The sequence below is a fragment of the Choloepus didactylus genome, chromosome 18, assembly GCF_015220235.1.
Source record: "Choloepus didactylus isolate mChoDid1 chromosome 18, mChoDid1.pri, whole genome shotgun sequence".
In the NCBI taxonomy this organism is placed as follows: Eukaryota; Metazoa; Chordata; class Mammalia; order Pilosa; family Megalonychidae; genus Choloepus; species Choloepus didactylus.
In genome coordinates, this window is record NC_051324.1 from 8,783,172 (window position 1) to 8,808,119 (window position 24,948).

Here is a 24,948-nt window from a genome sequence, read left to right on the forward strand (position 1 = left end):
TAAAGTAAAATAAAATAAAAAAAAAACAGACAAAATTAATATATGCTTTTAAAAGTGAGAAAGTAGTTACCTTTAGTGGCTGGAAGGAGACGCGGGATGCTGTGATTAATGTCCCGTTTCTTGTTCTGGGTTCAGGTCACATGGGGTATGTGCAGTTTGTGAAAACTCACCAAGCTTTTACACTTATGACATGCACATTTCCATACATTTATTATACATCGGTGACTTCTTTTTAAAAGTTCCCGGTCATTGCCAATTTCCAAGGAAGAAAGGCATCCCCATCAGCCCGGGGACCCTTGCCACACAAATTCAGACATCATTATGATTTGCCTTCTGGTTTTCGATAGTTTGAGTACTTAAATTAGTTTTAGTTTCCCACATCTCTCCACTTCCAATCTTACTGAGTTGTCTTATGTAATTAAAATATTTAACATTTGGGATAAATTTTTAGTATTCTTAATCATACATGATTACAGTAGTTTTCTTCTCGCGGCCAGAGTCTATGCTAAGTTAATGATACGCAGTGTATTATTTTGTCCTCCAAACAGCCCTGCCAGATAAGACTGTTATGCCCATTTTACAGATGAGGAAGCTTAGGAGAGCTGAGATAACTTGGCTAATGCAAAACACTCCCAAGATGGGGTTCTTTTCAATAGTCCATGTGATACCTTCAAGCAGTACATTCTGCAACAGACTTCATTCCGTTTAACAGCTTTTCTGTGTGTTTCTTCCCCACCTGGAAAGGGACAGCTGAATGGCCCACTGCCATGCTAATCTGAGCCACCTGGAAGTTACCCGAGAGGAGTGTGACAGGTCAGGGAGGTTTGTGCTGAAATCCCCAAGTCCTGAGCCCCCATTCTCAGCTGCAAGCTACAGAGGACGGTTCTAACAGTCAGACAAGCCAGAAGAGCTTTAAGGCCCTGGCAAGAGCTCTGAAATCAGAGCCAGCCAGCATGTGTCCCTGGATATCAGAATTGACGCTATATTTACCCTGAAAAGTCCTTTAGTGGAACTGAGAGTTATAAATAGCCACTAGAGCCCAAGCAAGTGGCCTTAACACATGGATTTCCTTCCAAAGATGCAGACCCATTTTAATTGAATTTATTAACCTTTGGGGAGGGTAGTCCCCCTGGATTTGGTTTTGTTTTCGGAGACACGGTGAGTAATTTCCCAGTCTCTGGACATTTGGGGTGATCAGCAGGCTCACTGGGTGTTCAGCTTGGAAGCTTACACAGAGCCAGGCTCCCTGGAGAGGACAACCCGGGGCTGGGTGCACGAGGGAAGGAACTCAGGCAGCCTTGGGCTTCCCCCTGCCCAAGCTGTAGTGAGCAGGGTCTCCGCAAAACCAATTCTTTTTTTACCTTTCTTTGCCCAGAACAAGATGGGAGTCATGGCCGTGCTTATGCTGCCTCTGCTGCTTCTGGGCATCAGTGGCCTCCTCTTCATTTACCAGGAGGTGTCCAGGCTGTGGTCGAAGTCAGCCGTGCAGAACAAAGTGGTCGTTATCACCGATGCCATCTCGGGACTGGGCAAGGGTAAGCTGGCTTCTCTCCTGCCCGTGCCCATCTCTGCCCTGCAGGAAGAGAGGCTTCTGGGTGGCACGTGGGCAAGCCTGCTAGGTGGGGGTCAGTCCCGTGTTGTCTCCCAGCTTTTGCCATTAACCGGCAGGTTCTGCAGCTTCCTCAGCTGGCAGATGAGGGGACTGGGCTATCTGAGACTGCAAACTCAGCCTATGAGAAAAAATTGGTCTGCAGATGTGAATTGTTTTGCCTTCATGGGGTTTCCAGAAGTTTTGTAAAACCTTAGCTGGGGCAGCGTAATGGTTACAAGTCCATTCCTGGAAGCTGGGTTCAATTCTGGGCTCCACTGCTTACTAGCTGGGTGATTTGGGCACGTGACTTCACTTCTCTGCCTTGGTTTTCTCATCCGTAAAGAGGTGACAATAATCATCTCTACTTCATCATATTTGCTGTGAGGAATAAATGAATTAATAGATGGGGGGCTCTTAGAACAGTCCCTGGCACTATAGTGGGAACACTCAAGTGTTAGCAATGATGCTGAGGAACGATTTTAGGCAGAACACGCACGTTCCAGAGTGCCACGCACCCACTAATCCCAGCCATGTCACACTTGCCTGCTTCTCTCAACCACATCGCCTCCTGGCCCTGAAGTCATTTGCCTTTGCAACCCCTAAATTGGATGGTCTTGGAGAGTGTCCGTGGATGGCATCCGAGAGATGGGGGGTAGGACACGTCCTCAGGCTTGGGAGGTTCTGACTAACATTCCAAACAATGGTAGTGCAACCCCTTACGTTATATCACCTGGGGGCAATTTTTGCTCTTGTTTTGTTGGTTTTACTCAAACCCAGAGCACAAACATTCATGAGGTCACTGGACAGCATTTACTGAGACCCCTGTGTTGAGTGCTGGGTGAACACTGCCCCCCAGAGCTGTGCCCGGGGACTTACCCTCGCAGTGCTGCCCCCGTGGGAACATCTGCTTCCCAACTGGGCCGTGTCCTCAAAGTGTGGGCTCATTCTCTCAGGCATTCCCAATGGGAGCCAATCTGCATTCTTCAAGGAGGAGTTTGATTTCAATGGTGGATCAACTTGGGTTAACCGTGTAAGATAAAAACAATAAGAACAAAGTGTAAGGCAGATAGATAAGTTCTCTGTGTGGCTCCTCAATGGATTCCAGAGGCAACCCCCAAAGAGGACATCCAGCAGCATTAGAATCAGCCTTCAAAAGGGGTGGGGGAGGAGGATGCAAACTCAAACTGCTACAAGTCAAGCCAGGACATGCAATTTTGTCAATCAGACCAGATCCAAGACAATAGGCAGCACGGTCACCCTGGGGAATTGGAGGGGAGACGCCTACCTAAAGGCATTGAGTCAAAGTCTTCGGGAAAACCTTGTTCCCCAAATGCAACATGACCATCTTGCATCAGGCCTGGTTGCCAATGTGCACCAGCAGTGTGAGCTTCATCATGAGCCTCAGCTCACCTTGAATTCTCCTCCCCCTTGGGTGGTGGCAGAGCTGGCCTCGTGTTTCAAACACCATCCACACCCTTCTCCCGCTGCTCTGTATTCTGAGTGTCTCCCAGCTGGTCCACCAGACACAAGGTCCCTGATGGTGGAGCCTGCATTTTGGTTTGCTTGGTAACCCCAGCACGCAGCTCAGGAACTCAATTTAAAAAAGCACATTTATTTAATGACTAGCCTCTGAAAGTGACCCTGTGACAAGGGAAGGCCCTCATTGGGTTATGTATGTTCTTGTATATTTGTTTCATTGATTTCTAATTCAATTCTAATATGGTCTAATATGAAATCTGTAAGACTTCAATACTTTTAAATGTGTCAAGGTTTGTTTTACGGCCCGGGATACGGTCTCTCTTGGTGAACATCGCATGAGTGCTGGAAAAAATGTGCATTCTGTTGTGGGTGGAGTGTCTCACAAATGTCACTCAGATCCTTTTGGTTGATGAGGTTGTTCAGTTATTTTATATCCTTGTCTAGTATATCTATGACTAGTAGTTCTATCAATTGCTGAGAGATGTATATTTGTTTCAGTAGGTCCATGCATTTAAAAAAAAAATCTCATTAGGTTCTAGTCACACATTGCACAAATCAGTTACCCAGGAAACTTGGGAGCAAAATGGCATTTTCAGGTGAATATGGGCTAGGCTCTGTGAGAACTACTGTCCGTGCTTTTGTTTTGTATTTTACTTTTAAGAAAAAAACTGTATCCTCTTGACCCACCCTGGGAAAAAAATGCAAAGCAGAAAAAACAAGTCCAAGTATTTAGAAGTAACTTGAGAGGCTGGGCGAGTGTGGCCTTAAATAAATGCCTAGCTCAGCTACGCCACTGGTCACAGTGATTCCAGGTTCTCTCTGCTCCTTTTCTTGGGACCAAAACAAGAAAAAGAAAAGGGCACTGAGTGGCAGATGGGCACAGCAGACCCCTGGTACCCAAGGAGACTAAGAAAGAAACCAAACAAATCAATACACAAAGATCAGGACATTTAACCTTTTCCCAAACCTACACAATTCATCCATTGGAAATTGTGTTATCTTGAGCTCAGTGTGGCTACGGCAAGAGTGACAACTGGAATATTTAATTGTTGGACCTGAGCCACTCCAGGAAATATCATCCGGAAGTCAGCCCTGCATGCGTTTCACTGCTTCTAAGATGCACAGGTTTTCACCTTTAAGCTTTTCAGAAATTGGGATGAATTGCCATCCAATAAACAGCATCTTACAAGCCCCCCACACCATCCTTTTGCATTTTAATATCTCTGAAGTCAAGAAGCATCTTATAATTAGTAGCATCTTAGATTTGATGAAATATGGGGGAAAAAGGCTCCATTTATGTTTATTGGATGGAAAAAGAAAAAGCCTGGTGTCAACATGCTTGACACAAGATAATGCTGAGCTAAGCTGTTAAAAAATAAAAATAAGAGTCTGTGGGCATATCTAAGGTCTGCTTCAGCAGAAATGACCCATTTTGGAGCAGTGACTCTGGCTTATATGGAGGCCACGAGCCTGCCACTAGCCTCCAGCCTGCCTGGCCACCTGGGAAAGGCAAGGTGTTAGCTGAAAAGAGGGGAACTGGAGTGAGGGGAACTCGCTGGCTGCCTCTCCCAAGGGGGTCAAGACCAGGGTTTGGTCTGGTTCTTTGACACACGTTCCCCCACCCACGCCAGGGCCCAGCTTGCAAATATGTGCCATCGTCTCAAGATGGTGGGAGAGTATGAGTCGGCAACACGCCCCCAACAGGCTCCCTCTCAGCAGTGGGGGATCAAACAGGAGGCAGCCCAGTGCAGAATGAGGCACCCTGACCTGGATGCCAGCTCCCTGGGTTCAAGTCCCGGCTGCACCACTTCTCAGCTGCGGGCCTCTGCTCAAATCATTTAAACTCACCACACCTCACTTCTCTGATTTGGAAGACACGACCATCATGCCTGTCCCACTCCTAGCGTGGCTGCTAGTGCCACACAGAATTACACCTGCAACTCTGAAAGGTGAGGCTGCTTTCCTCTCAAATGAGGTTTCTTTTAATGAAGGCCCTTATCATAAAAGCCATATATATTAAAAAGAATGTTTTAAGTAAAAAGAACATAAAACACACCTAGAAACTCATTCATCATGGATTAGCTTTGCAAACACTTCATTCTCTTTCAGCTGCTCAAATGTATGACTAGTCACTGAGCAAACACAAATCAAGGGCTGTAGTGAGAAGCCACCTCTGCCTCTTTCAAATCAATTCAGAGGAGAAACTCCTTCCTCTGCCCCTCGATAAAAAATGAGGTTGCCTCATGACTTCTCTGCATTGGAGTTATGGATCAGAAACAAACTTTGTTCCGAATCAACAAACTCCAATTTTGTCGGAGTTTACAAAACCCTTTGGTCATCCTAAGCCCCAAAACACGGCATTGATTCAGAAACTGGAATGGCCAGTCCGTTATATTAATAAACATATCAATTTCTGTTCCTTTCCACTTCTCTACTCCTATGGCGAGCGGCAGGCCAGCTTCGGCTGTCTCTGAGCCCCCTGGGAGAGCAGGAAAATCCTATCTGACTGATATTTCAAGCTCCGAGGGCCTGTCACTTGTTTAAAACTAAGTCTGACTCTCTCTTGGGGGCACTGTCATGGGTCCTTCAGTGCTCCCCTTGGGAACTTCACCTGCATGTTCTGAGAAGTGGGCAATGTGGCTATTCCCCCCAGCTACTCAATCCCCACACAACCACTGTTTTGGAGCAGTCTGCTCCATGTGGGTGCTCTCTTTTGGAGTCTGTCTTAGTTTGCCAGGACTGCTATGACAAACACCACACAACAGGTTGGCATAATCAACAAGCATTTATTATCTTACTGTTTCTGAGGCTAGAGGTCCAAACCAAGGCATCGCAAGGCTGTGCTTGCCGCCATCCTTGGGGTTCTTTGGCTTGCATCTCTGCCTCCGATCACCTGGTGATGTCCTTGATCTCCTGCTGTGGCTTTCTTCGACTTCTCTTTATAAGGCCTCCAATAAAACGGGCCGAGGTCTACTCTGATTCAGCTGGGTCATACTCACAAATGAGCCCACACGTTCAAAGGGTCCTATTTACAAATGGGTTCACACCCACAGGAACTCAGATTAAGAATATGTCTTTGGTTGGATACAAGATTCAATCTACCAGAGTTCTCTTGGGCAGAATTCAAAAGAGCTCCCAGCCGTCTCTCTCCTCTTTCTTTTCTCTGTCTGCCTCACATGGCCTACTTCTGGTCTACCAGAAATGGTGGTGAATTCTTTGGGTGTGCAGACCAACCCCCTCGCAGCACCCCCACTCCCCCTCTCCTCTGCCCCCAGGGCAGTTGGCCAGCCCCAGGCACTAGCCCATTAGATTTCCCAGGTGTGACTCAGACACCTTTTCTGGGCTGCCAGCAATAGAGAATTCAGGTGATGTTGTTCAAATGGCCCCACTGACACCCTCTTTCCAGGCTCGAGCACCCTCCACCCCTGACCCGTGGGTGAGGACTCACAAAACAGTTCTCTCCAAAGAAATGTCCTCCAAAGTCTCCTCCCTCTCTCATCTTTCTTGATCCAGTTATGTCCTCTTTGGGGGTAAACAGAATTTAGCTTCATGAAACAGGGGTTGGGTTATTTCCTTTGACAATCTTCATCTTGGACTGGCACTTAACTTTGGAATTTCATGTCTATTTGATTTGGTGTCTTAGTCAAACTTCTGATTTAGTATCCCATTATGTACAGACATACAAAATTTAATATTCTATTATACACATACACACAAAATCCAATTTATGACATATTAGACATACTGTTTTACGTATTTTTGTCTTTTTTATTGACACTTGCTAAATCATGAACTTCTTTCCATATCATCCATTTCTGCAACATCATTTTTAAGGGCTTCAAATATTCTATGTATAGATACAGCATAATTTACTTAACCAATCTCCTACTATATTGGACATTTACAATTACCTCCAAGTTTTTACCATTATAAATGGTACCAAGATAAACAAGATTATAGCTATGTCTATGCAGACATTCTTAATTATCTCCTTAGATTAATGTCCATAAATGAAATTACTTGGTCAAAGGCCACACTAGTTTCAAAGATACTGTCCATTTCTTCCTCTGAAACTAAAACTCAATTCATACTACCACCAGCAGTGAATGTATGATAATCCCCCTTTTCTCATAATCTTAACAACAGAGTATTAGCGTTTTTGACTTCCATTATTTGTTATATTAAAATGAGTGTCATGTTGTAATCTATATTTCTTTATTATTGCCATTGAACTATTATATTCTGTATACTGGCTCTTTGTACTTCCTTTATAAATCACTTATTCATGTCCTTAGCTAATTTCTTTATTAGGATCTTTTTAAAAATTGATTTGTAAGAGTGTTTTTATATCTCAAGTGAATTAACTCTTTCCTGCCATGTAGGTTATAAATGTGTTTTCTCTGTTCATCCTGCTGTTAATATTATTTATGGTTTTTCCTATCAGGAAGGTTTTTTTAAAGGTAAAAACCATAAATCGTTTATGATTTTTTCCTTCGACGCCATGCTTTAAAGATCTTTCCCCAATGCAAGGTTATATATTCATCTCTATTTTATTCCAGTTCTTTTATGATCCCGTTTTTGCATTTAACTAACACATTTTGGTATAATACATCTAGCTTTCCCCCATTACATAATTATACAGCAGTCCAAATACCACTCTTTAAATAATATGTACTTTTTTCATTGACTCAACATGCTAACTTTATCATATACTACATTCTTATCAACACTTGGCTCCATTTTATCAGTGTTTCTATCTATACTTGAAGTACTAATGCTCTAATTTCTATAGATTTGTAATATATTTGATAACTGATAAATTTAGTACATCCCTATTATTGTTTCTCAAGATGTTCTTTGCTTTTCTGCTTGTATATTATTCCACATAAAGTTTGTAAATTATTCCAAATACAGTTTAGAATCTTTCCATCACCTTCCAAGAGCTATTAGGCTCTTGACTTACTACATGAAATTAAATGGAGATAAATTAACATCTTTAATGAATTTTCCCATCCAGAATCATCACGGACAACCCTTTTTTTCAATAAAATATCTGCACTTCGATAAACACCTGAAACTACCAAACTCCAACCCAGTAGTCTGGACTCCTGAAGTTGATTGTATAATAATGTAGATTACAAGGGGTGACAGTGATTTTGAAGGCCTTGTGGATCACATTCCCTTTGTCTACTGTGTGGATGGATGAGTAGAAGAGTGGGGACAAAAACTAAATGACAAATAGGGTGGGATGGGGGGGATGGTTTGGGTGTTCTCTTTTTTTACTTTTATTTTTTGTTCTTATTCTGATTCTTTCTGATGTGAGGAAGGTGTTTGGAAATGGATTGTGGTGATGAATGCATAACTGTGTGATCGTACTGTGAACAGTTGATTGTACACCATGGATGGTTGTATGGTATGTGAATATATTTCAATAAAACTGAATTTAAAAAAAAAAAAATCTGCACTTCGAGCAATCTCCCATTTGTTCTGGTCTTAACAATTCAAGGTGACACTGCCAACAGTTCTTAAGTCGGTTTCCCTCAGTCAGTGGAACAGACCAAGCTGCCCTCCTTCCACCTATACCACACCTGTTTTTAGATCTCTCTGAGACCTCCTGTCCCTAGATCCTCTACTTTTCCTCTTCTCTCTCAGTCCCTCCTGCCTTTACTTCTCCCCTCAGCTGGCTTTGACTACATGGTCCAGTCCCTCAACTTCCTCTCTCCTCTGCCACAATTTCCCTGCCCATGAGGCCCAGTTAACAAACGCCACCCAACTTCCTGTCCCACTGGTTCCTTCTCTCCTCTTCACCCAAGGCCACTGAGCCCTGAAGGGGAAAATCACACAACCCTAAACTCACTTGGTGCCTTTGCACTCACAGCACCCAGGCTCCAGGGGGGCTCTGTGAGGCTCAGCTATCCTTCGGTATCTCTGGTCAGCCTGGGGCCACCGCCTCCTGGTGTAAAATGAGGCAATAATAGGTGCCCACCTGTCACAGGTGCTGACAGTGCCCCAGTAACCTGCCCAGTTACCCTTTCTCCAGGTGCTATTGAGCACGGACTGCTAATGCCTTCCAGCTGCCCCTTCCCCAGAGACCTGCCCTCTCCCAGTGGACGTCGCTTTGCCCAAGCGTTACGCACCCTGTCCACCTGCCCTGGGAGGGGGCAGCCCACGATCAGTGACTGATGGATACAGATGTCCAAAAGGCTGGTCTCCCCACCTCCGGATGGGACAGCTCTGTGGTTCCGGAACGCTCCTTGGACTAAGCCAAGGCTAGATTTTACCTGAGACCACATTCTTGCCTGGCATCTTTCCCTGCCCTGCCTCCTTCCCCCACTCCCTGACAGGTTGTTTCTCATGCACTCTCCTTGGTAAATCCTGGTCACCTGAGTCCCTATCTCGGCTCTGCTTCCAGGGAACCCAACCTAAGAAATGACCTCATAGAGTTGTTGGAAAAAATAAATGAGCTCATATATTGAAATTCTTTTGCAGTTCCTAGAACAAGCAAACTCTCAAAATACATTAGCTTTTACTGTTTTTAAGCATCTTATGTTATTGCTGGACAAGAATGCTGTGTGTTGACCAGCCACTGCCCAGCTGAGAAAGTCCTGAGTTGGACCAGTCAGTAATTAGTTCAGAATAAAATTCATTAGGCAGAAAACATGTTTACTTTTTTGATAGAAAGATCCCTGGCTGGGGTATCTAACCACAGAGAGAATGTGGGGGAAACCAGTGACATTTACTCTGAAAAGACATGGTGGCTGTTTCTAGTATCTTTAGATTTAGATATATTTCGGATTGTGGACAGGGTGATCCTTCTGTCAAGTATAAGTAGGAATGTTATCATAATTAGAACTATCTGATGACAGAAGGTTCTGTCTCATCCAACTGTGAGCTCCCCATCCTAGGAAGCAACCAAGCTGAGGTTGGAGACTAGAAAAAACTCCAGTGCTGGAGGGGGTTGAATGAAATAACCTCTAAAGGACTTTATGGCCCCAAGCTTTTGAATTCTTTGAATTCTTGGATTTGTAAGAGAGGAGACTTACCATCAGCAACTCCATCCACACAGTGCCCCTGTCCTCTTTCCTGCTTCCTCACAGAGTGTGCACGAGTGTTTCACTCTGGCGGAGCCAGGCTTGTGCTGTGCGGAAAGAACTGGGAGAGGCTGGAGAGCCTCTATGACGCCTTGATCAGTGTGGCTGACCCCAGCAAGGTAAGGTTTTCTGACAGTTGGCTTGGGTGACTCCTGGGTACCCTTCGCCCTCATTGATTGTTAAGGACCAATTTTTTGGCTCTGTGGGTTCCTTCAGCGGGGTGAAATTTGGAGAGTGCTCGGTGGAATATAAGCCAATGGTCCCAGTGATCTTGGTACAAGCATGTCTGCCGGTCAGAAAGGGTCACTCATTTTGGCCACTCACCTTTGCCAAGGATCTGTTCTCTATCCACTGACCTTCCCCAACCCAGTTTGTCCAAAAACAACACGTGGCTGCAAATTACTGTGGTGGATTTTCTTATGGCCTGTAAGTCTGTTTGGAAAGCAATTTACAAAAACCAGAGCTCAGAAATGTTTTAAGTAATGACATCACTGCTGGAATAAGTGTATGGTCTCCAAAGGGGACAACCGTGAAGAGTGATGGTCATTGGATTTATCAGTTCTGACACTTTTGCCCTAAGTTTAGACTTATGGCTACATTTTCATGTTTGGGGTTTGTTGATGTTGTTGCACTAGTCCCCAAGAATGGATTCTCCATGAATCTTCTCCCCAACCTGAGTCATTTCTGCTTTTTCCTCTTCACTTATTTATGGTCCCTCCATGAGCTCTGAATTTCAAATAGGGTTGGTGGCTATTAGATTGTGGGGCCTCAGGTCTTGGACAGGGGGTCTGTTCCCACACCTTGACTCTCTCATTGATTCAACAGACATTTACCCCGAAGCTGGTCCTCTTGGACCTCTCGGACATCAGCTGTGTCCAGGATGCGGCAAAAGAGGTCCTGGCCTGCTACGGCTGTGTGGACATCCTCATCAACAACGCCAGCATGAAGGTCAAAGGACCTGCCCATAAGATTTCTCTGGAGCTTGACAAAAAGATCATGGATGTCAATTACTTTGGACCCATCACGCTGACCAAAGGTCTCGTGAGTTTGACATTTCCCTGGGTTTCTGGGCCACCAGCTTCTAAGGAGGGCTCTTGTTACAAAGCCAGGTGATCATTCAATTCTGTGTGAAACTCTTGGGCTCCCCTCATAAAATTCCCTATTTATTTGGTGAAATCTTTCAGAGTTCTGACTGTAATGACTGTAAATGTTGATGGAAGGAGATTTTGAAAGTATCTTACTGGTATATTCTAACCTCCCTCTCTTTGAACCTGCCCTCCCACCCAGGCCCTGTCCTTTACCCTCTCTTCTTTCTCATATCCGTGGTCCCCTCTCCAATCCCATTTGGCACCTCCGGACTATTGTCTGCATCCTTTGCCTATATTTTGATATATCAACCTTGCAGTTGGTCTGCTCCTGACCATGAGGAGATGGTTGCTCTTCAGGATGATGAGCAAAGGTAGAGATTCTGTCCTCAGAAATGAAGAAGAAAAATAATTTATCCCTAAACCACAAGAGACACAATATGCTGTCAACCCTTTCACAGGGACAGAAGTCAGGAGGATGCGTCCCTTGGAAGGGTGAAATGGTGGTTTCTGCATGCACCTGTTGAGTTTGAGATGCCAAGGGGCACCCGGGTAGAGTTTCTCATGGGCAAGTTCACACATAGATCTGAAGCCTGGGACCCTGGAGCTAGAGATAATCATGGATTAGAACCAAGACTTGAAGCATCCTCCCACTCCCACCCCCAAATAAAGAATACCATTTTATCAACACAGAACTCAAGAGGGAGAATGCAAGCATGGAGGGGTGGGGTGCCCAAGACAGAGGCTGAGAAGGCACAGTCTTAGGTGTTGGGGGGAAAGCAGGGTCTCCTACTCTACAGCTGAGAGTGGTCCCATGCCGGGAGCTTCTACCAGTGGAATTCTGACTACTGTGACAGATGAAGGGAAAGCATTCGGGGCAGAAAGACAACTTCCCAGAGACCCTGAAATGTTGCCCCAAAGATTATTGTCCACCTCAGCTCAGTCAGCTCCTAGCAGATTGGCACCTACCAAGCAATGGGCAACTGTGTCATCTCATCAACCTGTCAAAGTGAGGAATGCAAAACACGGAGTGGAGAAGCCTAGGCTTGGTTTCTCTTTCCTAGTTGGGCCTCTAACTTATGCGGCCTGTGTCTAGTCATTAGCTCTGGGCCTCAATTTACCCATCTCTACACAAAGGGGCTGGATTTAATCAATTATTGTGAAAGTTGAGTCTTTGAGTACCATCTTTTCATTTTTGCCATATCCCCATTCTGTCTGTACTTAGTATTTTTCTCCAAGTTTCCTCAGTTTTCAATTTAGAAGGAAATATTTATAATACCACCATAAATTATAAACTCCTTTCACTCTCAATAAATAGAAGGCAACCTAAAAGTAAAACAAAGTTCTCCCAAGATAGACTGAGATGGCGCACAGCTGAGGTCTTTGTAAAAAGATTAGCATGTGTAAGAATGATATTAACATTAGAACCAAAATAAGACTGTCTTCTTAAGGAAATAGGAGAATCAAAAAAGAAATACATACTTTTCTCACTGTTGAAATCAGTGATGCTTAATTTCACATTGGTGGGTCATTTAAAATCATCCAGCAATGCAGCAGCTGATGCCAGCACTTTCTTTGGAAACACCAAACTGTCTGCCAGAGTACTTTCCAACTCTGTCCTGCTGCGATCTAATTACCAGTGAGGTCCAGGATCCATTTGCGATGGGGGTGGAGGGTGGGGAAGGGTCTGCCTGCTGCTGCCTGCCCCAGTCTCGGATTTGTAACAGTGACTCCTTGTCCTGTGTTTTCCAGCCCTGCTTCCCAACATGATCTCCCGGAGAACAGGCCAGATTGTATTAGTGAATAACATCCAAGGGAAGTTTGGAATCCCGTTCCGTACGGCTTGTAAGTTGCTAAGACAAAACTGTCTTCTTCAGCTGTTCTGTCTAGGGCTGGGCATGTATTTACATGGAGGCTGAGGGGCTCCAGAGCAGAGGCAGTCTGCTGGTTTTCCTTTCATCTCGTCTATTCCAATTTTTCAAGCACCTACAGCATGTAGGGCACTAGGGGAGACACAGAGACATAAAAAATAAGGTACCTCTCCCACAAAAGCTTGTCATCTCCCAGGTGGTCAGGATATGAGCTGGGTCAATGCCAGATGGTCACACTCCTGACAAGGGTGCAATGGAAGCAGATCCAGTACCCCTTCCTCCACGAAGACATCCCTGAAGGACAGGAAAGATGACAACTGGGAAAGAAAATATGGGATAAAATAGGGAGAGGGATGGAGGGGTTCTGAGGAAGGAAGGAAGGGAGGGAGGGAGGGAGGGAGGAGGGAGGAAAGGGGCAGAATTCCAAGGAAGGGGCGACTCTGAAAGTGAGTCCTTTAAAAAGTCCAAAGAGAGAATGAGCGAGAAGACGGTGGCATAGAGAGGAGTGGAAGTTAGTTAGTCCCCCCAAAACAACTAATAAAAAATGAGGAACAATCAGTAAAAGATCTGGAATAACTGCTAGGAGATGACCGCTACTGTCCACACATCGTGCAACAATCTGAAATGGGAGAAATGCCTGAGATTGCAGCATAGAATCTGTAAGTAAAAACTGTGGACCCAAACCAAGAGCCCCCTCCCCCACGGCAGCCTGAACTGCAGAGCCTCAGTGTGATAGAGAGCAGCACTCTCCAAGCAAGCGAATATACCTCAGCCCAGCTCCAACTGGGGTATTAATGTTAACCGCTCAATACAAACTATGAATCCCCAACAAGCAGACAGAGGCTTTTGGTGATGACTGACCTTGGAGAGTCAGGGCACGTATCTGTCTCAGGACAGGGAGCCCAAAGGATCGGGTGCTATCTCTGGCCAATGGGTGAATCTGGTGGCTGTAGACTGACCCTGAAAGGGGACTTTCTGTCCCTTTCTTTCTCTCTCAACCAGGCGGCTCAAGTGGAGAAAGCCTCACCATTTTCAGCTCGCAGTGCTCTGCAGTAGAGAAAGCCTCAGCTGTTTTAAACTCACAGCACTCTGATGCAGACAAGGGTGGAAATAGCAGAGTCAGAGAAACAAAGAATCTATTTTTATGCCAATGACCTCTCCCTAGGGGGTCTATCTTCCCAAGAGGAAAGAGGTGGGGCCCAGCTCTACTACCTGCCTTCCATTCAGAACCAGACCCCAGAGCCTGGGGGAAAACAGCCACAGGTCACACCTCCTTACACCAGTCTGGATTGATAGGCTGACAGGTGCCACCTGCTGGGCAGAAAAGCACAGGGTATGTCAATCCTCTAAGACACACCATCAGGGAAACTGGATACTGACTATTTCCTCCTTCTGTGACCTGAGCCTGTTCTCATCTGGGAAAACCTGATTGGGGTGGCCAAGGAGGTCAGATGTCTAGACAACAGAAAGCTATAACCTACACTGAGAAAAATGAAGTTATGGCCCAGTCAAAGGAACGAACTTACACTTCAACTGAGATGCAGGAATTTAAACAACTAAATCAATTCAAAAAGTTTAGAGAAGATATGGCAAAAGAGATAAAGGTTATAGAGAAAACACTGGTCATACATAAGGCAGAAATCGAAAGTTTGAAAAAACAACTGCAGAATGTATGGAAACGAAAGGCACAACACAAGAGACGAAAGACACAATGGAAACATACAACAGCAGATCACAAGAGGCAGAAGAAAACACTCAGGAACTAGAGAACAAGGCACCTGAAAGCCTACACACAAAAGAACAGATAGAGCAAAGAATGAAAAAATATGAGCAACATCTCCGGGAACTTAAGGACAAATGAAATACAGAAATGTGCATATCATTGGTGTCCCAGAAGGAGAAGAGAAAGGGAAAGGGGCAGAAGCAATAATAGAGGAAATAATGAAAATTTCCCATTTCTTATGAAAGATATAAAATTACAGATCCAAGAAGCGCAGCATACTCCAAACAGAATAGATCTAAATAGGCCTATGCCAAGACACTTAATAATGAGATTATCAAATGTCAAAGACAAAGAGAGAATCCTGACAGCAGCAAGAGAAAAGCAATCCATCACATACAAAGGAAGCTCAATAAGACTATGTGTGGATTTCTCAGCAGAAACCATGGAAGCAAGAAGGAAGTAGTGTGATATATTTAAGATACTGAAAGAGAAAAACCACCAACCATGAATCCTATATCTGGCAAAACTATCCTTCAAATATAACGGAGAGTTCAAAATATTCTCTGACAAACAGACAATGGGAGAGTTTGTGAACAAGATACCTCCTCTAAAGGAAATACTAAAGGGAGCACTACAGACTGATAGGAAAAGACAGGAATGAGAGGTTTGGAACACAATTTTGGGTGCTGGTAGCACAGCAAGGTAAGTACACTGAACAAAGATAACTATGACTATGGTTGAAAGAGGAAGGTTAGGAGCATGTGGGACACCAGAAGGAAAGAGGAAAGATAAAGACTGGGACTGCATAACTCAGTGAAACCTAGAGTGTTCAACAGTTGTGATAAAATGTACAAATATGTTTTTTCATGAGGGAGAACAAATGAATGTCAACCTTGCAAGGTGTTAAAACTAGGGAGGTATTGGGGGAAAAATACAATCAACAGAAACTGGAGACTATAATTAACAGAATCATTGTATTATGCTTCCTTTAATGTAACAGAGGCAATATACCAATGTAAATGCAGATAAGAGGGGGCTTAGGGGAGGGGTGTGAGACTCTTGGCATTGGTGGTGTTGTCTGACTCTTTATTCTACTTTGATCTAAAGTTATCCTTCCTTTTGCTGCTTCCTAGCTGTCATGTTGTGTTTTTTGTTTGTTTCTTTGTTTGTTGCTGTTTTTTCTTTTTCTTTTGCCTGTCTACCTTCTTTGACTCTTCCTCCTGCTTTGCGGAAGAAATGTAGATGCCCTTATATAGATAGTGATGAGGGTGGTGAACTCATAAATATGTGACTATACAGGGAACCATCGATTGTTTACTTAGGATGGAATGTATGGCATGTGAACAAAACCATCTAAAAAAAAAAATGGGTTGATGAAACCTTGAGTGCAATATACTGAGGGAAATAAGCCAGACACATAAGGACAAATATTGCAGGGTCTCACTGATAGGATTAATTATAATATGTAAATTCATAGACATGAAATATAAGTTACCAAGATATAGAACAAGGCTAAAGAATGGGGAGCATTTGCTTAGTATGAGAAGAATGTCCAACTAGGTTGAACATAAATGTTTGGAAATGAGCAGAGGTGACGGTGGCACATTGTGAGAACAACTAACAGTGCTGAACAGTGCGTGAATGTGATGGAAAGGGGAAGCTCAGAGTCATGTATGTCACCAGAAGGAAAGCTGGAGGATAAAAGATGGGAATGTATAAAACAGTGAACCTTGTGGTGGACAATGTCTGTAATTAACTGTACAAATATTAGAAATCATTTCCATGAACCAGAACAAATGTATGACACTACAACTAGAAGTTAATAGTAGAGGGGCATATAGGAAAATATATACACCTATTGCAAACTATATTCTACAGTTAGTAGTATTTCAATGTTCTTTTATAAATAGTAATAAATGTACTATACCAATACTACGAGTCAGCAATGGAGGAGGGTGGTTAGGGGTACGGAGAATTTGAGTTTCGTTTTTTTTGTCTTTCTTTTCTGGAATAATAAAAATGTTCTAAAACTTGAACAAAAATTTATTGTGGTGATAGATGCACAGCTGTGTGATGGTACCGGGGGCAACTTATTGTGCACTTTGGATCTTTGGATAATTGTATGGTATGTGAACAATCACAATAAAAAAAAAAAAGTCCAAGAGGTATATGTTCATAGGTGTATATTCATGCAATCCATTTGGAAAAACCCCAGAGAAGTTCTCATGCGGGAAGCAGCCTTATACATTTATTTATTGTCCACAGCACCATAAGCAAAACAGGATGTCAGTAATTAATGAATTAAAAAGTGGGAGGGAGAAAGAAAGGGAAGAATGAAAGAAAAATGGGTTTGTCCCCATTTTAGAATTTCCCAGGCTGTTGAAGCAAATACCAGGCACGTGACGGCATTCCTTGGTCTTTCCCTTCTCTTACAGGTTCTGTTGATATCCAGCCTCTTGCTTCCGGTGTTTTTCTCTCTCTCATGTCTGAATTCATTCCATTTGCAAAGGACTGAATTGGGCTGAGCCACATACACCTTAACTAAAGTAGCCTCATCAAAGGTGGGTTCACACCCACAGGAATGGATTAGATTTAAGAACACGTTGCTTCTGGGGTACATATAGCTCCAAACCACCACAGTCCCTAATAGTGTTTTACTCTCCTCTTCCCCTTTGCATTAGTTAGGTTAAGCCTAAGAATCTTTACTCCTCTTTCATGTAACAACCTCTATGTGAGCGGTCCAGGTCAGCGGGCCACCGCTCCACATGGTCATTCGGGGCCCCAGGATCACACCAAGCCACTGCTTTGACATCATCTTCTACTTGGTCAGAGCTGGGTCCCCACCCCATCTGGGTTCCGGCTGGCAAGAAGCAGGAAGAGAAGGTCGAGGAGGCCCAGTGTCTAAAGCCCCATCCTGAACCAGCACTCATCCCTTCTGCTCGCTTCCTATTGTTGAGAACTCGGCTAACAGCTCACCTAACTGCTGGGGGCCCAGGGAGAAGCGGGGGGATGGGGTTTGGGTGACATCCAGCAGTCTTTGCCTCTTTCCTATCTTCCCCAGCTCATTTATGAATCTTACCACTATTCCTTCTACTTTTAAACTCTATACATGTTATTTTCAGGAACTGGACTACTTTTTTATTTCCTTGCTTTATGCCCTTGCTTTAGTTTCCTGGCTGCTAAAACAGATATCATACAGAAGTTTGGCTTAAACGATGGTCATTTATTACCTCATGTTTCAGAGGCTAGGAGGCTTGCTTTCTTCTGGGGTTAGTTATCTTCTGACTGGCCAGCAGTCTTTGGGTTCCTTGGCTTCTCCATCACATGGCAATGCACATGGCAGTATCTTCCCCTTTCTGTTCTGGGTTCCACTGACTTCCAGCTTCTGGCTGCTGTCCATGGCTTTCTCACTCTATGGCCTTCTCTATAAGGCCTGTGGCAATAAGATTAAGACCCATCGTGATTCAGTTGGGCCATGCTTTAACAGAAGTAACCTCATCAAAAGGCCCCTATTTAAATAATGGATTCATACCCACAGAATCAGCGGTTGGGACCCTGAACATGCCTTTTGTAGGGGACATGATTCAATCCCCAACAACACTTCATTCTTTCAACAAGCCAGAATGCTGGAGTTGCAGGCAGAGGTGACATGAAACCTTGTCACTGGACATTAGCAAATAGGCTCTTTGGCAATAGGAATGCCAAGATTCCTTCCATCAGGCACACAATCTCTTCTCACTCCACCAACCGCAACCACGTGGAGAATAACCTGCCCGTGTGTCTGTCCATGAGTGTGGTGGCATTGCTTCTTCTCCGCCACATTTCTTCTGCAACCCCAGCTCCTCACTCAGATCCCAGCCCAGAGCGGGTGCCCCTTGCATGCTTGTTGAACGAATGAAGGAGTCACTCAATTGGTGGATAAATGCACAGCAAGCTGCCTACCCCCTCCCTTTTTTTGTAACAGCTGTATTGAGATATAATGTATGTACCATACCACTCACCCATTAAAATTGTACAATTCAATGGCTTTCAGTATATTCACAGAGTCGTGCATCCATCACCACAATCAATTTTAGAACATTTTCATTACTCCAAAAAGGAACCCCATACCCCATAGCCACACTCCCCAATAACCCCACTCTCCCCAGCCCTAAGTAACCTCTAATCGACTTTCTGTCGCTATAGATTTGCCTATTCTGGACATTTCATGTAAATGGACTCATACGTTATGCAGTCCTTCATGACTGGATTCTTTAACTTAGCATGATGTTTTCAAGTTTCATCCGTGTTGTAGCATGAATCAGAAGTTCATTCCTTTAAGGCTGAATAATATTCTATTATACAGATACACCACATTTCGTTATTCATTCATCTGTTGGTGGGCATTTGGGTTGTTTCTGCTTTTTTGGCTATTGATTAATGCTTTGAACATACACACAGAAGTTTCAGTCTGGACATATGATTTCAGTTCTCTTGGGTGTATGCCTAAGAATGGAATTGCTGTGTCATACATAACTCTATGTTTAACAATTCGATGATCTGCCAGACTGGTTTCCATGGCAGCCACACCATTTTACATTCCCACCAGCAATGCACGAGACTTCCAATTTCTCCACATCCTCGCCAACACTTGTTATTGTCGTGTTTTTTATTGCAGCCATCCTAGTGGATGTGAAGTGGTGTCTCATTGTGGTGTTCACGTGGATTTCCCTAATGGCTATGGTAACCCTTTATGTGCAGGCAAAATAGGGTTCACCATGAACCACGAGTGGCATGCTGAGGGGGGCAAAGGAGTCAGGAGGCTTGGATTCACATGCAAACTCAGCCACCTCTGGCTGTGCCACCTCATACCTTTCACAGACCCTCTCTGAGCTTCTCATTCTTCGTTCTTCATAAAGTAGAGATTAGCACTCCCAGGACTCTCTTTATTCAGTGTATCAACTAAGAAGCCATCGGTCTCACACAGTTGTGGGAAGGGGTTCAAATAAAATGATGCACATGCATTCATCATATAAACCAGGAAGGGGAGACCTGCGGGCCCACTGGCTGAGGCTGGCTCCAGCTGTGTTTGCTTTGGCCAACATAATAATATTTTCTTTATCATTAGTCATCAAGATTTAAATATTGGGACATTTTCATAGAAAGCAGGATCTCCAGCTTCTCCTGAACAATCACAAGATCTGGTGCCAAGGGCCCAGCTTCCTGAGTAGGGACAATCGGCAGGACAAACGTGTGCTTTCCTATTCACCACAATCTGCCTGGGGCCTGCTCCTCTCCTTTCCAACTCACGTGTTCCCTGGAGATATTTTTAATTTGGGACCCTGCTGACAACTCAAGTGCACATGAAAACACTGACCTTTTACCCAAAGGGTTTCCATGTCCCAGGCCCTGAGCCATGAGCTTTGCACATATCTTGTTGGACCATTATAGCAACTCCTGGCGTTGCCTGTCCATTGACCCATCTTACAGCCTGCAGCACTTGCATTCCTGACCCTGTAGAGTGAGGTGCAGCTCAGGGCTTCCAAAGAGCAGTCTGGGGGCGAATGCGTGGAAAGGGGAGTGATTACCCCTCCCTCACCTCGGGGGTCGTTGGGAAGGGAGTTGGGTCTGACTCTAAGTATCTGGGCATGAAGACTCTTATGGTAGTAGAGAACACGATATGTCCACCTACTGCCTCGTTCACACTCCAACAAGACCCACGAGCTATGACGTCAGGGTTCACTAATTCCAGAGGTGGCTCTAACTTCCCTAAACTTTGGGAATGTCCACTCTCTGGGGAATTCCTGGAGCTATTCTTATTTACCCAACCTATGGCCTCCATGATTTGAGTTGAATTTGGTGAGATTACATGGACAGCTTCTCGGAGGAAAAGGGGGGCAGGAAGCAAAAGGGAAGATTTGGGCACCTGGCTCGCCATGGCCACCAGGTGGCCCCGGGACCTGGGATGAGTCCCCCAAGTATCAGCCTTCCTGGGAAAGAAAGGGAATGCACGCTTGGGCCAGGCACTTTACATACCTCTTCTCATTTATCGTCACAATAACTTGCAAGGAAGATATTGCCCCATTTTAAAGATAAGAAAACAGCCTCAGAGAGGGCAAGTGATTTGCCCAAGATCACAGAGCAGGCAACTGGCTGAACTGGAGTCAGCCCGGCTTGGCCTCCTTCCACCGCATCACTATGGCTCTGTTGGCTGTTTCCTCACCTGCAAAGTGCGTGTCAGGGCCAGGGGACTTCAGAGGTCACTTCTTGATCTTGTGGGAATGTGGCGTGTTGGCTCTTGTCTCCAATGTTCCCCCCGGGGAAGCAGGGCTGGGCCCATGTGCACCAACCTCTGGCTGGTTTCTCTTCCAGATGCTGCCTCCAAGCACGCTGCCCTGGGCTTCTTTGACTGCCTCCGGGCGGAGGTGGAGGAATACGGCGTCGTGGTCAGCACCGTGAGCCCGACCTTCATCTGCTCCCACCACGTTTATCCGGGGCAGGGAAACTGGGACGCCTCCATTTGGAAATGTGAGATTTCAGAGGGCAGCTGTGGGACAGGGGCTGAGGAGGGCTCCCAGGGAGCCTCTGGGACAGTCTGGTTTCACTGGGCCCCTGGGAGAGGGGGAGGGGGTAGGGTCCTGCAGTGTGAGTCTTGGGGTGATGGGACCTCTGCAACCAGCTCACAGCAGGGAGGGGACCCCAACCTTTAGTCCTGGGGCACCAGGTAGAGAGAATCCTAACACATAAGCTAAAAGACTGAGGCCCTACTGAACTCAGTAACTCACTCGCTCTGTAACATTGTGCAAGTAACTGAGCCTCAGTTTCCCCTTTAGCAAAAGAGGCTAGTATAGCTCAAGGAACTTGTTGAGGGGATTGAAGGTTACAATGGCTTGCTTGTAAAAGATTGGGACAGCAAACAGCACGTAGAGTATTCTACAAGTATACATTACCATTATCAGTATTCTAGAATACTCTAAACGTAGACGTACTACACCCACCCAAGGCTCTAGGTTTAGAATGGGGAGCCAAGAGGAACCAAGATGGCGGACAGCCCAAGTGCTTCCGGGAGGCTCTGGCAAGCCCGGCTGCACGACGATTGTAAACAGGGCCACCTTAATTCACCTGGGCCCTTCTTCTCTTCTAAGCTCTCCCACATATCTTTGGCAGCTCCTCCCACCCAGGGTCTCACGTCCAGTCCACAGCAGGTCGGGGACTCGGGCACACGCGTCCTCCCTCCCTGGGCATGCAGAGGGTGCTGGCCAGCCTGTTCCCCGAGGCCATAACCCTGCCCCCGCCCCGGCCTGGGGTCTCCCAGTCTTTTTCAGGAAGCAGGTCTACGGGGTACACCCGGTGGAGGTGGCCGAGGAGGTGATGCGCACCGTGCAGAGGAAGAAGCAAGAGGTCTTCATGGCCAACCCCATCCCCAAGGCCGCCATCTACGTCCGCACCTTCTTCCCCGAGTTCTTTTTCGCCGTGGTGGCTTGTGGGGTGAAGGAGAAACTCAACATACCGGAGGAGAATTAGCTCCAGGAGGCCTCGTGGGTCATTCCAGGGGGAATAAAGACTTTCCTGGCCGGTGTTGGGTCTTCTGTCCTCTCCGTGCTTCAGTCTGGGGGCCCCAATAGCCGTTCCCGTCTCGTGTGTTCTGGATCTGGTGGGAAACGTCCACCCCCAGGTAAGAGTGGCCTGGACGCTGGCCTGGAAGCTGCCGGGCCTCTGGGTATTTCCCTGGACACACTTCCAGAAGGTTCTCGACTCCCTAAGGTGCCAACTTGGCAGCCTCAGCCTCCTCACACAGTGGCAGTCAGCCTGTTAAATGCTCTCGGAAAACCGTCTCCACTTCCTACAAGGGTGAGCTGCCTAAGCCACCTTCCAACAACATCAGCAAGAGCTGACAACATGATAGGACGGCTCCTTCCACAGAACTTTCTGTGATGACAGAGATGTTCTATACCTGCACTGTCTGATATGTCAGTCACTAGTCAGACATGGCTATGCAGCACTGGAAGTGCGTCTTGTGCAACTGAAAAACTCAATTTTTACAACTGTATTTAACTTTAATTAATTTAAATATAAACAGTCCCTAGCAGTGCCCACATTGGCCGCTCAACAGAACTGTGATTTTTGCGCTCTGGGCAGCGCATCAGAATCACCCAGGGAGTGTTGGCCTGATGCCAGCCCCTCCCCCAGAGAGGGATTTAACTGGGCTGAGGAGGGGTCCAGGCACAGCTGTTTAAAGGCTCCTCAGCTGATCTAATGAGCAGCAAAGCTTGAGAACCTCTGTCCCAAGGCAGCCTCCTCTTTCCAGCCTTTTCTTAACATTCTCAAAGCAAAACGCATTTTGCACCTCTATCCTTGCTGTGGGCAGGTGTTTAGCTTCGTGTAGTTTCGTTTTTCTTATACAAAACAGTTAATTATTCCTGGGCCTTGGGAAAGTGTCAGGTGTATTTGTTGTACTGTTACTGCAACTGCTGGTTCCAACCCTTCTAATATTTGTAGCTGAAGGAGGGCTCGAGTTTCTTCCCTGAACCTAAGTCGTTTACAAAATGAACAGATACGTGCTCCACACATGTGGACTTATAGAAAGCTTAATGTGAAAAGCAAACCACCCAGAAACACAAAATCACCTGGGAGCGTGGCCTGCCCCAGGACAAGCTCAGTGACCCAATCCTGGGAGCTGGGGGCAGGATGTGGGTCAGAATTTAGGAGGGTCAGCTAAGCAGCAGCCAGGGCAGGCCCAGTCAGCAAGATAACTTTCTATATTTTGAGAGGTGTTGTTGGGGGTTGATGGGGGTGCTATAGGGGATCTCAGGCTAGAGCCAAAGGAGGGTGTGTGGTGGGGGGGGAGGGCTGTGGGAAGACAGTGGGTAGCAGTAAAGTGGTGGAAACTCGAGTGGATGGCAGAGGGCAGGGGTGGCAGCTTGGGAAGGGAGGAGGTGGAGGGGCCTGGAACCAGGGCACGCAGGAGGGCTGGGCTCCAGGCAGAGCTTGGCCACAACCCAGGCAATGGGGTCCTGCCCTGCTCCCTTTAGGGTCCTGCATGGTCTCGGGGGAGCTCCAGAGGGGGGCCAAGGGGCTGGCTCTTTAGCGGGGCAGACGGGGGATGGCAGGGAAGGACCTGAGGCTGGGCAGTGTCTACACTGGCACTAGAGCTGCATTCTGGGAGACCGAGGACTCCAAGGTGGAGGAAGGACGTCTGGGATCCCCCAGATGTCACCACATGGAGCAACAGACCAGGGAGAAGGCCCTTCTGGTGTAAGTGGGTGTGCTCCACTGTCCCCCTGCCATGAATGGGCTGATAGTACCAAATCCATTTTACAGAGGAGAAAACTGAGGGTGACGATTCTCTGTGAGATACAGCAGCTCTGGGCAGATGGGGGAGACTGAGGGCAGTTAAACACCCAAGAACCCAAAAGGAATGGGCTTTAGGGGCCAGTGACTATCCCCAGACCACGGAGTGACAGCCCCAAGACACTGCAGAGCTTGAACCAGCCCTCACTACTCCTTGCCACTTCTTGCAATGGAAGAGATGGAAGTGGTTTTGTTTGTTTTTCTGCCTACGTCAATGAAATTTTTTTTGTGGTGGAGCTTTTTTTTTTAAGAGAAGTTACGGGTTTACAGAATATCATGCATAAAATACAGGGTTCCCATCTACCACCCTATTATTAACACCTTGCATTAGTGTAGTACATTTGTTACAACTGATGAAATCACCTTTTATAATTAACTACAGTCCATGGTTTAAGTTCGGGGCCACTGTTTATGTTGTGAAGTTCCATGAATTTTTAAAAATTTTTATTATAGGAACATATATATGACCTGAAAATTTCCCTTTTAAGCACATTCAAATATATAATTCAGTGCTGTTAATTACAGTCACAACATTGTGCTACCATCACCACTGTCCATTACCAAAAATTTTCCCATTGTTCCAAATGGAAACTCTGTACATTTTAAGCCTTAACTCCCTCTTCCCTACCCACACCCTGTCCCCTGGTAACCTATATTCTAGATTTTTACTCTATGAGTTTGTTTATTCTTATTATTTCATATCAGTGAGATCATACAAAATTTGTCCTCTTGTGTCTGGCTTATTTTACTCAAATGATGTCTTCAGTGTTCATCCATG

At 45.6% G+C, this 24,948-nt stretch overlaps 1 protein-coding gene across 1 annotated transcript; it reads left to right on the forward strand.

Moving 5' to 3' along the window:
- Positions 1-1,381: 1,381 nt before the first annotated feature.
- Positions 1,382-22,343, forward strand: DHRS7C (dehydrogenase/reductase 7C). The gene is made up of 6 exons (XM_037810429.1): positions 1,382-1,535; positions 10,168-10,280; positions 10,987-11,197; positions 12,999-13,091; positions 21,192-21,347; positions 22,135-22,343. Exons 1-6 carry the CDS (start codon positions 1,382-1,384, stop codon positions 22,341-22,343), a joined length of 936 nt encoding a protein of 311 aa, XP_037666357.1.
- Positions 22,344-24,948: the final 2,605 nt, after the last annotated feature.